Genomic DNA, 16,409 nt, shown 5'->3' on the forward strand with positions numbered 1-16,409 from the left:
ATTTGTAATACCTCCATTCTCCCTCCTTCCCCGAAATTTTCATCACATAAACATGGAAAACATCAACATAAGCAACACGTACAACAAAATTTAACATAACACATTAATATATGAAAATTTTAATGTACAACAAAAAAGTGTACACATGATAAAATTTGTATACACATTCAACAGGAAAAAAAATTCAAGGTAGCAATTGTAGAGCATTCATAACATCATTTTGAATCATTTATTGCTATGTAAAAATTTATGTAATTATAAAAAATTCATAATAATATGTAAAATAGTGTGCAAATCAAAACACCTAATGAAATTTTATATTTTTTTATATCAACGTGTCTAAAATATTCCATTCTATAACATATTAAAAGTTATGCAATAAAAAATTCATAAATCATCATAAATTTGTATTATTGTAAACCAAAATTAGATAAAGTCCCAAAAATTCCCACATAAATATTAAAATTGAAATCTAAAGTAGAGTGATAACCTAATTTAATTCAAACAACTTTCCCAGTTGGGCTGTTGAACAAAATTGGCTCTAAAACATTTGAATCTTTGTCTCACTTTCTCTAAAAATCCTTCTCCTCCTATCTCTAGCTGGTGGCCTTAAGAGATAAAATAGAGAGAAACACAATTTTTAAAGTGGAACTTAGTATTTATAGACCCAAAGCAGCTACATTCCCAATGAAAACTTTCAGACATAGATAGAGGGCTCAGCATCACATTGCCCCTTTCCTAGAGCTCAAGTGCTCCCAAGGAAAATTTAGTACTAAATAGAGACTCCAAAGCTCAATGCTCTCAAGAGTTTTCTTATTAATAAAGAGGGTAACACCACCATTACAGAGTCACAATGCTCCCTATGAAGATTTTTTGCTTTGCACATTTCTTTTCCCAACTCAACTACAACCCTCTTTTTTACATAAATTTAACATAACATTTCTAAAATTTTGTAAAAGCTTAACATGTAATTAATAAACTTGTAAATCTTACTAGATTCAATTCAGGCAATCATAGGTGGACTAAGTATTGTAGAGGCGGTCATTATATTTACAAACATAATAAATAGGCCACAGCACCAAATTCTCTTGTACTATTAAGATTAAGTTTATGCTATAAAGAGTGACAATGAGATACAAATATAATATATGTAATTGTACTAATTTTAAATGTAGAGATGGTTAAGCTAAATATATCTTAAGCTACTAAGAGGTGGCTTTACATTCATCTTTTCATTACAAGCACTCATTAAGGCCTTACAAAAAATACAAGTACTTATGACCATAGCAAAATACAAAGTGAAACAAAACTAACCGTATCACATTTAAGCATTGCACCTCTTAAATTCTTCTTAGGCGTATCCTATCTCTAGGTACTATAATCTTCTCAAGATTGACTTTAATCCCATATCGGGTGACAATGAATCCAAATAATTTACCTGATGTGACCCTAAAGGCATATTTAACTCAATTGAACCACATATTATAACATTACAATAGGTGGAAGCACTATTCCAAGTCATAAATATGTTATAATATTTCCATGTTTTTTTATTATCATGTCAACAACATATACTTCATGGTGTACCATATGAGATATTCGAAGGTTATACTCATGAGATTTTGGTAGGTTGTTGCAATATTTTTCAAACTAAAAAGTAAAACTTAATAAATATAAAGCCTTTTATTCATTTGAAAAACATTAGCGTCTTCATCCATTCATTTTTGTCTTATTATAGTTTGATTAAGTATCTATAAAATAAATAAATTAGTACTTAATGTTTTGTCAGCATTTTGATCTATATAAGAGAGTTAAATTTTGTCTTTTAGGAAAGATTATTAAGGGTGTGTGTAGTTGATGCACATTCTTTTGACCCCACAAACCTTTTTAATGATGATGATTATATTTTCTAACAAAGTAGGATATTATACCTCGCATGAATTCAACCTCTAAGTATTTATTTACTTCTTGTTTAATCATTTTTAGGCTATTTAGGGTGAAGTTTTGCTTCTTCTTATTGACCAGCTTATATGTTGGGTCTATTTTTATGGAAATTAAATTATTGTTGAGTCAATTCCAAACATATTTAGGAGATTGTTTGATATTTAGATTTGATTATAGATGGATGTATAGTTGACTAGGATAGCGTCTCTTAGACAAGGACGATTGAGATCTAAATGAGATTGAAGCTCGCAAGAAGATGAGATTTATACTTGACTATGATACAATCTCTTAGGCAAGGAAGATTGATATCTGGATGGGATAGCATCTCCCAAATAAATGGATTTATACTTGAATATGATAGCATCTCCTATATAAGAAAGATAGAAATCTTGGTGGGATACTGTCACCCCAGCATATGAGATTTATACTTGACTAGGATAATGTTTCCTTGATAAGAAAGATTAAAATTTGAATGAGATAGTAGCTCTCAAGCATATGGTACATATACTTAACTAGGATAACGTCTCTAGACAAGAAAGATTGAAATCTGAATGAGACGACAGCTCTCAAGCAGATGAGATTTATACTTCACTAGAATAACATCTCCTAGACAAGAAAGATTAAAATCTAAATAAGAAAGTGGCTCTCAAGCAGATGTATTTATACTTCTTGACAAAGATGTCTATTTTTATGCCAAAAGTCTACTTACTCTAGTTTTTGCTCATTAAAGAGCAAAGAAAATAGTGGAACTATCCACAAATAAGTATCAATTAATTGTGAAATATAAGAAAGGTCTTTACAAAAGTGGTCCTTTAAGATACTTATTCAACATGTAGGTCAAGTTTCTCGATGTTAAGGGTCCTCAACTAGCATGATAGCATTTATTTAAGGTAACACTTGCTACTTACTAATTTTTTGTATGAGACTACTTATAGTCAAAGTAGGGAACTTCATCTTAAGGAGTGGTATTTAAGCAAAAAATTGAAGATTAAATGGAGGGGCTTCCCAAAGATGGCATTATATGTTGGATTGTGACTTGAATACTATGAACTTAATCAAACAAGTCATTTGCCAGGGAATTCTCCAATCATAATATGAAGAGTGATTGCTCTGTGTACCCTAAATAGCAAATTATCATACTTGTGGAGTGTAGTAGTAACAAATTAAGTTTCACCCAAATAAGATCCATGTTGAGAAATGTGGAGCAGAATATGACATGGATAGTGCTTTATTATCAATTAAAATTCTTTTAATATTATAATATGTGTTGTTAATCCCCGAGTTGATTATAAGTGGGTCTTTGTACATGATGTAAACTCCTTCTAAGTTGGTCTCATCAAAATAATGGACTGGTTTGCATAATATTTCTTTTGCACAAGCTCCTTGGAGCTAGCAACGAAAACTTGATTATATAATAAAAAACATTTAATGGTAATTTCAACTTCATTAACCATTTAGTAAATTGTCTTGTTTTTTCTTTTGCACTTGCTTCCCTTAGTGAGAGCAATGCAAGTATGGCTAGGTTGGTTTTATATGAATTGAATAAGATAGCTTCATTGAAGCCTTTTGATTTCTTCATTGAATTATTTGCATGTTTTAATGGTATGTCCTCAACTTAAATGGAAGTAATAGTATTGCTCTTGATATTCAATTTTAGTTTCAATGGATTTGTCCATTCAATAGTCATTTCATCTTGAATGGTATATACTTCATCGCTGGTCTAGGATCATGTCACTGATATTGTGAAGCCCAAAAATTTTTAATAAGAATTTGTGACCTATAATAGTTAATATTTATCCAAATCACAAATCATTTTCCCCAAAACATTTACAATGTTGTGCTTTAGCTTCCCTAATTTTTTCATAATCTTTTAGCACTGTCAAAATTTCTTAAAAAACCTGCACATATCTGTATAAGAGGGGATTTTGGGACCGTCAGGTGTCCGTATTGCAAATCGATTTCACCAGATTTTCTAAATGAAATTTGCTAAATTATAAATATTTTTATGTAATTTTTGGACATAAAGATATAAAATATTTTGCATTAAATTAATATTTTAATATAAAATAATTACAATAATTAACATTTTAATAAAAAAATCTAATTCCACTTATTTATATTACGATAAAAAGTTTGCTTATTTCGGTTTTTCCCAAACAGAGAATAGCTCAGTGGAAATAAGAGAAAAAGAGAGAAAATTCATTTTTTGGATGAGTTCGAGTCATTTTCGTTCGTTCGTCCAGTTGGAAAATTTGTTTGTCTCGATGTAAGGCACATTATACCCATCTCAATTTTAAAAAATATGCAAGTTTTAGTGAATATTTCGATTAAAAATTTTTACCGTTAGTGAAAAATGAGGATAACTTTGCACATGTAAAACTTTCACCGCGTAACTTTTTATATGTTATAGAGATTATGATTATGCACATTTTGAATATTTTTTAAAAAAATTTCACATAGGGTTTTGAAATTTTTGGGGTTTTTATCAAATAAAAAACTATCTCGATATTGAAAAATAGTGTTGTAGTACAATAAAAGTTAAAACATTGGCTTACATAATCCCTATTAATTTGGTAATTTTATCTGAAAATGTGCATTTTTTGTCCAGTAGGATTTTTTGTTGTGTATCGTTATACAACATTAAAATTTTGATACATGCTCAATTACTCTTTAAAAATTGTTATAATGTTATTATATATGTGTATATATGAGTAAATTATATATGTTGGGAGTCATAAGGGGATAGAATCCTTTGAGATTTTGTCTGTGTCATAAAAATTTTGAGAGTTATAAGGGGGCCAGAATCATTTGAGATTTTGTATAAGAGAGGGATATGCGATATATTCTGGTCCTATAAGCACACATAAAAAGAGAGTCATAAGGGACCAGAATCTTTTGAGATTTTTTTTTGGGTCCGAGAAATGTGATATGAACTACTTTATGATATGAATTTTAATTTATTTATTTATTATGTACTTTTATTTAAATCAAAGAACAAATGTTTGCATTTATTATATTTTCCAGTTTAGTGATTCTCATTTTAGTGATTTATTTAAATTATATTTAACTACTTTTAAATATTCAACAAAATATTTGGTAAAAGAATATTTAAAAATTTAGATTAGTTTGTGTGGCTTGTTGAGCAGTTGTAGCTCACTATGGTTTTACTTATGATTTTCAGGATCTTGGAAGGGGAAATAGATTGTGGATTACTAGTTCAGGAGCATATCTAAGGTCATGTGTATTTTGTTATTTTAATTTTTGTACAGTCATTGCTAGTTAAATTTTCAATTCTGTAGCTCTTGTATGTAGCCATGTATTGTAGTATAGATATTTATTTTTATGAAATGAAATAAATTTGGTGGATGAGTTTATTTTCAATATTTTGATGTTTTAATAGCTATATAGTATGTAGTTTATTTCAATGAATTTTGGCTTAAAAAAAAGTTTGAAATAATTCCAAAACTAGAACTTTGGGTTTCCATGTCATAGCTCAACACAATAGGACCTGTTTTGGTCGGGTTGAGTTGTGATATATATGCTTTGAGATATTTTATCTGTACTTTCTAAGAGTATCCTTATGTCTAGTTTCAGGCATTTGGATAGTTGTGATTCAAATGCAATGTATTTGGGAAAACACTTAAAAGTCACCCTCTAGTTCATTTTAGGTATTGAGTGAATTCCAAATGCATTGTTAAGGTAGAAGTGATATCAATCTGTTGCAACCACATGACCATTATTGCCAGGTTGCTACCTAGCCTACCTTCCATCATCCACTGTTATGTGTCATTGTCCATCGCCTCATGTTGTCATCATTGCTATTACCTTTGCGCATCTTGTTACCCATCATCACCTACCATCCATCACTATCTACCAGCCATGACCACTCACCCTTGTCGGCCAATGTTGTCGCCCCCACAACTACCATTTGCTTATCGTCGACCAGTCATGCTTGTATTGTCGTCGGTCATCTTCTATCAATAATTATTTATAATGCGTTGTTATTTCAAATGCATTTTTATTTTACTTTGCATTTCCATATTTAAAAAATAACAAAATCCAATATTTGAGTGTATTCAATCAAATAGCATAAAAATATTTTTAATAAACTATTTGTATTTTATATTATGTATTTCCTTTTTTAATCAAATCACACTCTACTGTATAAAAAAATATTATATGAGAATTCTTTTTTATTGATTTAAGATTTGAAAAAAGGGAAAATGAAACTTATAAAAAAAGAAGTTTATGTCATTTGCATAAAAAAATAAATTTAAAAAGTAATAATTTGATCCAGATAAATTGCTCAGCCCATTTTTTTTGGTAAGGTTCAATTTTATGGAGGGCCAAATCACGCACCGACGGTATACAAATTACAAAAAGTTATTCATTCATGCTTTTTTTTTAAACAGGTTGAGCAACTTCAATGCCGGATCATGCAGAGGCATGAATGCCCGCCGTGCCATGGCCGTTGCCCTTGACTGAACTGACGCGCAATAATTTTTACGACCTCGTTCCCTTTCCCATCCTCTGAGACCTATAACTACGCTCCTATAAACCCAAAACCCTCATTATATAACTCTGGTTGGAACATTATCGTCTTTGTTATCTTTCCTTGGATTTGCTCTTTAGAAGCCTCTGATTTCTCAATTGGTAAGTTTCGTTTTCTGTTAATTTGTTCTTTTTCTTCTAATCCAATAATGGTATGGTTGTAGAGCTGATTTTTTTTATTTGGTCTTCTTTATACCAAATTTGAATCTTCAAGCTAACAGCTTTATTTTTTATTTTATTTTCATCTCCCATGCGTATGAGATCGGTGAGCGAAGGTTCATTTAAAGATTTACTGATGGGATTATGGGTTTTCTTCAGAAGTTTTAACCAGTTGTTTCTCATATGATGTTGAGTCAATGAAAACTTGTGTTTTCTTCTGAACTTACTAGTTTTCATATGTTTTATACTTCTTGATGTAGAATGTCCAAGTTTTATGTCAGTTAGGGATAATGAACGTCATGCTTGCAAGTTTGATAGTGTAATACATTTGTCATGCTAAACACCTAGCACATTGTGCATCTCATGGTAGACTGCTAAATAGATTGAGGGATTAAAATGTTTGGGCTTTTGTTTGAGTTTTCATGATTTAATTTAATCCAAGTTTTTTTAAACTCGGTTTTCATCTTTTACAGACAACATGAATCTGTAGAAGATCATACCTTATTTGTTTGGCAAGTTAGTTGGTCGATTGATTATTCTGGTGGATAGTGCATTTTAACTCTGGATGGTGGCCTTCTATGAAATTGCATTCCATCATAGGGTTCGAATTTTACTTTTCAGGTGAATAAGTTGGAGGTTGAATCTAATCTTTAATGTCTTTCATGGTAGCAGGGAAAGCACAAGATTGTTAATGAATTTTACAAGCCCATTAAAGGTGGATAGGTACCACTTACCTAACAGAATTAAAGTTAGAAAAAAATTGTAGTGCTTGTGTTGTGACCCATATTTTGATTTCCTTTTAGGAAATGTGATATTCATGACCAACTAATCCTTTTGTTTGGATGATACATGTGATTTAAGATTATGCTAATAATATCCAATTTTTTCTTTCTAATATATTGTCATGATGTCATGCTAGCTGCATCATTTCTCATAACTTATGCCATGGCTTTATGCCATGGCAAAGTTTACATATGGAGGGCATCATAGCTTGTTTTTGGACTTCAATTCCTTACTGCTAAATGGAGGCCGATTACATTTGAAGAAACAGTGAGTTTTGTCAAGAAAGAAAAGGTATGATACACTTTCAACATCGAAGCTTGAACTATTGCAATAGAAACACCTTTAATTTGCTATGTAAGTAGAATTAATAGAGATGATGTTAAATGAATAAGAGCTGAGAGTGATAGAATATATACTTGATAGAATTAATAGAGAGTGATACAATATATTAAACTCATGTCTATATGTTACAAGTTATTCTTGTTCAATGATTGCTTCTCCAAAAAGAGGTCTTTGTGGAAATGGTAGGCATATTCAGCCATTTCAGCCAAATTCAAGATGCCCTAACCCTAGGAAAATCAACTATTTAATGCATACAAATCAAAAAGAAATCCCTAAACAGTCCCAACATTCAAATTTCCCTCTTAAAACCCTCAAAAATCCTTCCTAAAGGGCTCCGATCGATCTCCGCAAGAGGCGGAGATCCCACCTTTGTGAAACGCCGCCGATCTCGTGCGGACCGGCTGGACCGGTCTAACAGATGGATGATGAAATGATCTTAAAAATGAATGAAATTATGTAGGCCTCTAGCTTAGTTGATTCTTAGAAATATAAATGATCTCAATTTTGCATGAAGGTATCCTAAGAAATTTAATGAGGTTGATCCTCCTGTTCTCAAGAGAAAAACCTATCCGAGAAAAGAAATATAAAAAATATACGAGAGAGGAAGAGGGAGGGAGGGAGGGTGATAATCTTTTTTTTAACACTCTTTCAGGTTCCACTCTGCTGGTTTTAGAATATATGGGAGAAATAGGATGAAATTTTCTTAACTGAAAGAGAACTCATTTTATTAGTGGAAGAATTTTTCTATCAGCACGGTAACTTTATTTACATATAGCACAGTTACTTTTATGTTTAATAGAACCTCTTTCCATTTCCCTGGAGCTTCTGAGATAGGAGATGCAACAGGTTCCGGTCTTCAAAATTTGCTACTGTTCCTGCCATTGTAATAAGTTAATAGAATACTTTTTTATGTTTTCATAATCATAAACTTCAACCAATATTGCCATCTTGTTTTGATTAAGTCCTAAATTTTCCAAGGGCTTCATAATGACCTCAAAAATTGATTGATGAAGGTTCTAAGCGAGTATTCTGGGATATATTCATTTACCAGAATACAGATGTCTTCCATCAGCTTATTCTCTCTTTAAAGATCCTCAAATGTGCTAGTCCTTTTTCTCAATCTTCCTAGTGCTCGAAAATATGCTAGGCATCCTAAATTTATTCATTTTTTTCTCTTATAGGGAATAAGCAACTTGTATAATATATCATACGTCTTAGAGTACTTTCAATGTATATGAATATATAGGGCAGTCTAAATAATTTGGTCAATTTAGGCTTTGTTTGGGACGACTTTTTTACTGCTTCATAAAGCAACTTTCTAGTACAAAAATTAACTTTTTTAAACTAAAAAATTGCTTTAAGAAGCAGAAAAAAGTTATCCCAAATGAAGCCTTAATCTCAGGATATCACGCTTCAACTATATAAATTTCATATAAATTTGATCTCAATTTAATCTCTCACGTAGAAATGTATTTTGAGTCTTGTAAATTATAAAGTCAAATTTCCATCCATCTATATATATAGTAAAAATGTTGAACATTGCTTCTTGGTTTTCGGTCTTTTTAATTAGGGGCTTTACCCAGAAGTCCATACCTTGTTGTCACCATTTTTTTAAACTAGAAGCAACGTCCAATATAAAATGTGTGAAAATAGAGGCAAAATCCATGGTAGTTGTTTTACAAGGGTAAAACCTTCTCAGTAAGGACCATGAATTAATCAATGTAGAAGTTTCCATGTCTTTGAATCAACTGTGATATAATTTATTTAGTTACTTGATCCAATAAATTTTACAATCATTAACAGACTAGGTTTTGTTGTTCCAACTGTTGGGGTTATAAATTGTCTCCTTCCTTTGAAGTAAATCACCCACTTTCCTGCCACCATTAATTATTGATGGCTAGTAAATTATAATAGTGCTCTTTGATCATAGAATGTGTCAATCCAGATCTACTTCATGGAATGGCAGAGGCACAGTCTTCACAGCTCGAAACTTGCCGGCATTGGTAAGATGTTCATTCTCCAACCTGAAAGTTAGATTTTTTCAAGACTACTATTACTTCTTAATTTCATATAAAAAAAAAAAAGTTTCTTTTGAAGTTTCCTGTATCACAGTTTACCTATAGAAATTCCAATGGCCTCTGCGAATCACTTCTAGAGCTGCCAGGAGAAATGAAGTCACTCTATAATCCAAATTCGCTATGTTTGAATGCAGAACTGATTGTAGCCATGCTAACCTCAGAACAAAGTTCAGTCCCTGAAATGTCACAAAAACTTGCTTTAATAAATTCACACTTTCCAAATCTTCATAATGTGGTTGTAAGATGAATAGGATGTTTCTGACAAATTGATCAACATTTCATTTACTTAGCCCTTCTCATCATTAAATCATTGGGTTTTAATATTGACAAAGAATTGGCTACTTCTTACTGCTTCTTAACAATTTCTAGTATAAAATTTTTATTTTTTTACTAAAAAGCTGCTTTAAGAAGCGGTAATAAAGCCGTCTCAAACGAAGCCTAAGTGTTGATATACCACATGACTTACCATCGATAAGAAGTATATGAACTTGCGACGAAGAATTAGTTCATTCCTAAGCCATGGGTTCCTTGATTTTGGTTGCAACAACCCCCAATCCTTAACAAAATCCCAGTACAATTGGTACACAGTTGCTGTGCTTGACATCAGTACAACAAGAGATAACCAACCAATAGTCTTCTCCTTCTCATAGGCAACCTTAGCTCCTGCTGCAAGCATTGCAGACACATACTTGCCCAGATTCACAAGATGGCTCGTCTCTCCTTCATCGAACCACCTTCGCGCACACTGTCACAAAGTTGTGTAATTTCTAATAGATTAGCTAACTTCAAATACAAAAAGTTTTGATTTTTTTTTGTTGTTGTTAAAAAACAAACCTGCATGGCTCTCCAATAGTAAGGAAGGAAGGACACAGCATAAGCTAAGTCTCTAAAATGTGTTGTACTCATGCAGTATCCATAATCTTGTGTTTTATAGCTTCCAGTGACATAATAGCAGGTCACATACTCCAGGTTCCTCAGCATAGGTACCTATATCATTTTAAAATTTTGATTAGTTTGTCAATTATCTATTTGAAATACAACGGTCTTTTTATGAATTTCAATGGACTTGAGAGAAGTAAATACCTGGCTGCATAGCTGGTCGGCCATGAAGAAATCAAGCATGACCACCTGGAAATCATGTTTAAAGAAGATTAAAATTTTGATTAGTTCTGCAATTTTTCATTTGAATTAAGCTTTTGCTATTGTTTTCAGCTTTAACTAACCTTGTAAAAAGGAGATAATATTATGTTCCTGATAATCCTAAGAAAGTGATAACGGCTTGATTTGTATATGACATTGAAAGGACACACAAGCACGATCATAAACATCTGCATTAAGAATTTAGAAGAGAATCTTATTATGCCAGAAATTTTAATCACAATTACAGGAATAAATTTCATTTCTGTTTCAGTAAGTGAAAGAAAAGAAGAATTTGATTCCTTTAATATGGCTTGATGCTATAATATATTCTTCTAAATTATGTAAGATACTAAAAAAGAGAAGGAAGGTGAGTTTACCAGAAGCAGAAAGCCTGGGATTGCTTGGACTTGAGTGGAATTGTAGCCTTTCAAAGTACAGGATAGATGGGCAAACATAATTCCCACCACTATAGTCATTGAGGTGGCACATATCAAAAAAACATCTCTATATTTGAGTTCTTTGGTGGTGGAGAACTCAAATATGAAACTATAGTTGATTCTTGTCTTTCTCCACATGTAGATGTTACACCCATAGAGGAAAAGATGTAGGAACAATAGGCTAAACATACTGTAATTTATGCATGGTTGTTAGCGACTTGAATATGATTTATGATTTTCAAATTAACAGAACTTGCCTTATAACTGGGTAAACTGTTTCCATATAGATGGTGTCTGATTGCCTTGTGTACATTCCAGCAATATGTGCCATGATACAATATCCGATAAAAAGCGCAATGAAGCATCCCGTAAAAAGACCTGTTGATAAAAAGCACAATGAAGTTTATTGTAACATCTCAAACTCTTAACTATCAAGATATTATTCGCTTTGGCCTGAGAGCTTTTGCCCTGTTGGTGTAACTTCCCAGTAGGTCACGCATCTCAGAATTGCTCTGGGATGAACACGCTTAATTACGGAGTTTCTTATGAAAATTCCAGTCATTACACCAAAATACGTCTCGATATTTAAGAGTTAGGTTTCTTTTACTTAAGGGGTTTCACAATTATTCCTTGTAATAATGCTTAATTATGCATGATTAGAAATTGAGTTTACCAATGAAGAAGGTGACAGCATGAGATTCCTTTCGTTGGTTTGGCTTGAGATATTTTATGGCCTTCCTCTTATCATCATCAGCAAAGTGTTTGGTAAAGTGATCCTCAACTTCATCCATTAATCTGACAGCCTGCTTCATTTCAATGTTTCTGTTCTTGTTACGAAGAACATTATTTTTGCCAATTTATAGATAAAAAAATGGAGATATTAGGAAGAAAGAACATTACCTTATCTGAACTGTTGATATAGGAGCTCTCAACAACTTTAAGGTATACAGAAAGGATTTGTTTTCCCATCACCTGCATTATCAATGAGTCAGTCTTGGCATGAAAACTTATAGTTTTTTCTAGATATATCAAATAGTGTAGCCAAATAACCTTATCAAACTTCTTTAAAATCTTCACAAAAGCTAACATATTCAGGTTCCTGAAACAATTAACAAAAATCCTTTACTTCCCAAACAAAAAATTGATAAATTGTGTTAGACTAACATATTGGGAATTTGTGCAGACCTATATGTTCTGAGGTATTCCAATCCCTTGAAGAGCTCAATATAGGCCCCTCGAATCATCTTCTCTGCATGGTGGAGCTTTGTCTTGTTGATACTGAGCTTGGCTTTCTCTGGTCTGCTTTTCTTGGACTGGTTTACTAAGTCTTCCCAGACCAAGTATGTGAGAGCTGAGATGGTTCTTGAAGGTGTAGTAAGGGGAATGTTGAGCTTGAGATTCTTTCCCTGACAGCTGAAAACTCTACCAGACAGACTTCTCTGCTTGCCTTCTTCTACTTTTCTGGGTTTAACAAGATTTCCTGAATCATCTTGCTCCTCCAGAGAATTGCTGAATTGAACCTCATTCTTCTCACACTCGAATGTCAAGCTCTCTTGGGTCTGTTCTTCTTCTGCTGTGTCCTTAATGGACTCATCCTCTGGTAGCATAGAAGAGGATATTTAATAGCTCAAAGAGCAAGTTCATGAAAATTATAAAGAAATATTCATCTGTTGGATATCCTGAAATATTTTGTATTAAGATGAGAGTATTTTTATGACATGTATTTAATGCTTCGTTGGTTTGGCATGAGTTATTCATAATATTTTTTTTTCCTCAATTATAATCATTATAGAAATAAGTATTATGAATGTCTAATAGTTTAGTAATAATTGTTTAATGTTTTAGTTGTAAAAATAACATATAAAATTAAGGGTAGGAGAAATTATTATGTGCGGTAACCGAATGATCTAGAGGCTAGTCATAATGCGTCAGGTACTGAGCGGTACAAAAAAAAATGATGTGGCTTGTTCTTATTCAACTTTGGATGCCGTTCAGTGACCGCATAGAATAATTTCTCCGAGGATAGCGGTAAAAAAAATCCCATCCTAATATAAAATGTATAAATATCTTGATTTATATTGTTTTTTAATTAAAATGTTAGTTTGAAAGATGGCCAATATAAAGAGTCCATTTTTTTTCCTTACACAAAAAAGAAAAAAAATGGTGTTTCTCTTAATTGCTTGATTGTGTAAACACAATTTATAATTAAATTTTCCTTAAATGTATTTTTCCTAAGAAGAACGAAAAGTCATTTAAAATTTTTGGGGAGTAAGGCTTCCTTTGGGATGATTTTTTTATTGTTTTTTAAAATAACTTTTTAGCGCAAAAATTCCTTAAATTAGAGATTTTGCATTAGAAAGCTTTTTCACAAAGCAGTAAGAAAGCCGTTCCAAACTAAAAAAAAAAAAAGCCGTTCCATACAAACCCTAAAATTATAATTCTGTCCCTAAAGCAAAAGTAGGCTTAATTAGCCGTGAACGCTTCAATTACCTTATTTGGACATGGCATTCTAAATGATTAAGGCTTCGTTTGGGACGGCTTTATTCATGTTTCGTAAAGCAGCTTTCTAGTACAATTTTTTTTTTATTTTGTAATAAAAAGCTGCTTTGAGAAACAGAAAGAAAGCCGTCTCAAACGAAGCCGAAATTTGCCACTCATAGTCCTATGACAGTACTGTTATAATGTTTGTTCTAGTTTAGAAATTTTAAAATTAAAATTTGCTCTATTGAATTTAAAGTATATGATATTAGAACTATTTAAACTTAAATAAAGTTTCAACGCTAAGATCTTTTGATTTTTTTTCAAAAATTAGTGGTGAAGAATTAATATGAATATTTGTCTAAAAAATTTAAAAATTAAAAAATAAAAATAAATCATTGATCCAATGGAGACCCGTGCCCTTGTGCTCCCGCCCTCACTTCACCACTGTATAGTATATAGATGGCTATAGGATTTTATAAAAATTGTTGTGAAATTATTGTGGGGAAAATAATTTAGATAACATCAATATAAAAAGTAGCTTTTCGCAACATAAACTTCTAAAAAAAGTTAAAAATAGGTAGCCAAAAGAAAATGAGTTTGCTGTCTAAAAAATAAATAATAAGAAAGCTGTCCCAAATAAATCCTAAATAAGAAACTAAGCATTATATTTGAAAGTAGTCATATCCAAATTAATAAATAAATCTATTTTGAATAATTTGGATTGTAAGGAGTTTAAAAATAAATAAATTTTAAAATGATCTAATTTATTTTGAGATAACTATAATATATTTATTTTGTTATGTGTAATATAAAAATTGTGGAGGAGTTTTTAGAGTAAATTTAATAATAATTTTAAAACGCATCCTGGCCCAATTCTTCTCTTTAAAAATATCTATTTTCAATATCTTTAATGGTTGTATTTATTAAGAGTATATATCGAACTTCAAAGTGAGATTTTGTTCTTTCCTATTTGTCGTTTGCACATTTTAATGCCTTCCATTTTTCACAAGTCCCATGCTTTCCTCATTCTCTGTTCATGCAATTTCTGCTATGCGTTGGCCAAACTAATTGAAGAATAGTTTGAGAAGAAAGGGAGATGAATCAAACTGACCAAAAGAAATCGAACCAGAACTGGACTGATCATCCTTTGAGTCAGAATTCATGGCGCCTCGATCCTTCTGCTTCCTCATAGCAATCTTAAGATCAAGTAGGATCTCCATTTGCTTTCTCAGAGACTCACCCCTCTCCAGAAACTCCTTCTCCTTTCCCTTATAGAATTGGTTCACTTTATTAAGCTGAAGGTCGAGCCTTGCAAAGAAATCTCTTGCAGCATCTGTGTCTGCAAATTGGTCAAGTAGTTCAGTTTCATATAAATCTCCCTTGCTTGCAGAGCTTGTAAGCTTCCGATGAACCTAATAAGCAAGCCAAAACTATATCATTATATCAAAACAAATTTTATAATATCTGAAGAATTAAAGAGCGAGAAGATTAAGTAGAACAATGCCTGAATAGTTTCATGCTTATGACCACCAGCACCTAAGATAGATAGCTTCTTTATAGGCGATAAGAGTCTTTGTGAAAGATTTTCCTGTGGTGATTTGTTCACTGAATTCTGGTTAGAACTATGGACATGCATTTTCTTGATGTCTTTTTTTAGCTGCCTGTAGTCCACAAAGGCATCCTTCCATTCAGGGACAATCTGGGCCTCAAACTGCTTGGAGAACTTCACCATCTCTTCTTCCTTTTTGTCACTCTCTGTTAGTCTTATTTGTTCTGTAAAACTTTTCCTTGGGCGTGGGATGAAGGAGGGGAAGTTGGGTAGTTTATATACATAGTAAGAGAGATCACTTGTGCAGGGAGACGAAAGCTTGGAAGCATCAAATTGTGGGTGTTGGGAGACAGCACATTCTGAGATATACTTAATGAGGAGCTCTTGTGCTAATATACTCGAGCATTTCAATTCCATTTGGGAAGCCATGGCTTGATGGAAGAGATTCTTCACAAGGAGAGGGATGGAGGAGGGAGAAAAGGAGAGAAAGGTTTGTAAGTGGGAGGATTTGGATGGTGGTTGGGACCCTCTAAGACTAGAAAGGAGAAATAAGCTCTATATTATTGGCTTGGTGCTAGTTTGTCATTTCCCTGGGCAATAATGTTTTTTTTTTTTTTTTTTTTGAACGGTGTATCACCCCCGAAAAGGCGCTTGGCAACGTGATTAATCCTCGACTAACATAGAAGAGGCATCCACCCCAGAAACCTCCTGACCCGCACTTGATTGAGCCCCGCTCAAGAGGCGCTGTCGCTCGAGGGGAATCGAGCACATGTTAGGAGGTTTCAACCGTACTCACCCACCAACCAAGCTAAACAACGGTTGATAACAATGTTTTATCACCTGATATATTTTTGGGTCAGGACATTCTAATTATTATTATTATTATTATTTTTATGACGAGCTCAAAAATAGCTGAGTTTATATTGAGATGAGTGCAATGTAATA

General features: G+C 32.4%; 1 protein-coding gene and 1 long non-coding RNA gene across 3 annotated transcripts; one reads left to right on the forward strand and one right to left on the reverse strand.

The window, feature by feature from the left end:
- The first annotated feature begins 6,352 nt into the window (after positions 1-6,352).
- LOC110106400 lies at positions 6,353-10,142 on the forward strand. Of its 2 annotated transcripts, XR_003703093.1 has the most exons (4): positions 6,353-6,597; positions 7,128-7,728; positions 9,725-9,782; positions 9,892-10,142. It is a non-coding gene; the product is annotated as an uncharacterized LOC110106400 (long non-coding RNA). The 2 variants fall into 2 exon arrangements; XR_003703092.1 differs by lacking the exon at positions 6,353-6,597 and having other exon boundaries at positions 6,672-7,728.
- On the reverse strand, positions 9,516-15,986 carry LOC110106399 (phosphate transporter PHO1 homolog 1). Its single transcript, XM_020836300.2, has 14 exons — positions 15,420-15,986; positions 15,027-15,327; positions 12,620-13,031; positions 12,485-12,533; positions 12,335-12,406; positions 12,108-12,237; positions 11,692-11,812; positions 11,375-11,624; positions 11,081-11,185; positions 10,941-10,985; positions 10,692-10,844; positions 10,324-10,602; positions 9,897-10,033; positions 9,516-9,803 (listed from the first exon to the last, which is right to left on the reverse strand). The coding sequence occupies exons 1-14, from the start codon at positions 15,891-15,893 to the stop codon at positions 9,716-9,718; spliced, it is 2,616 nt and encodes an 871-aa protein (XP_020691959.1). The 5' UTR covers positions 15,894-15,986; the 3' UTR covers positions 9,516-9,715.
- Positions 15,987-16,409: the final 423 nt, after the last annotated feature.

The sequence above is a fragment of the Dendrobium catenatum genome, unplaced genomic scaffold (genome assembly GCF_001605985.2).
Source record: "Dendrobium catenatum unplaced genomic scaffold, ASM160598v2 fragScaff_scaffold_1608, whole genome shotgun sequence".
NCBI lineage: Eukaryota > Viridiplantae > Streptophyta > Magnoliopsida > Asparagales > Orchidaceae > Dendrobium > Dendrobium catenatum.

What these genes read in the sequence shown, in the direction of transcription:
- LOC110106399 (XM_020836300.2), bottom strand. Translation starts at nt 15,893, where the DNA reads ATGGCTTCCCAAATGGAATTGAAATGCTCGAGTATATTAGCACAAGAG. An exon ending in TCCCAGGCTTTCTGCTTCTG is followed by an intron (nt 11,186 to 11,374) that starts GTAAACTCACCT and finishes TTCTTAATGCAG; the next exon opens with ATGTTTATGATCGTGCTTGT. An exon ending in TATTATCTCCTTTTTACAAG is followed by an intron (nt 10,986 to 11,080) that starts GTTAGTTAAAGC and finishes CATGATTTCCAG; the next exon opens with GTGGTCATGCTTGATTTCTT.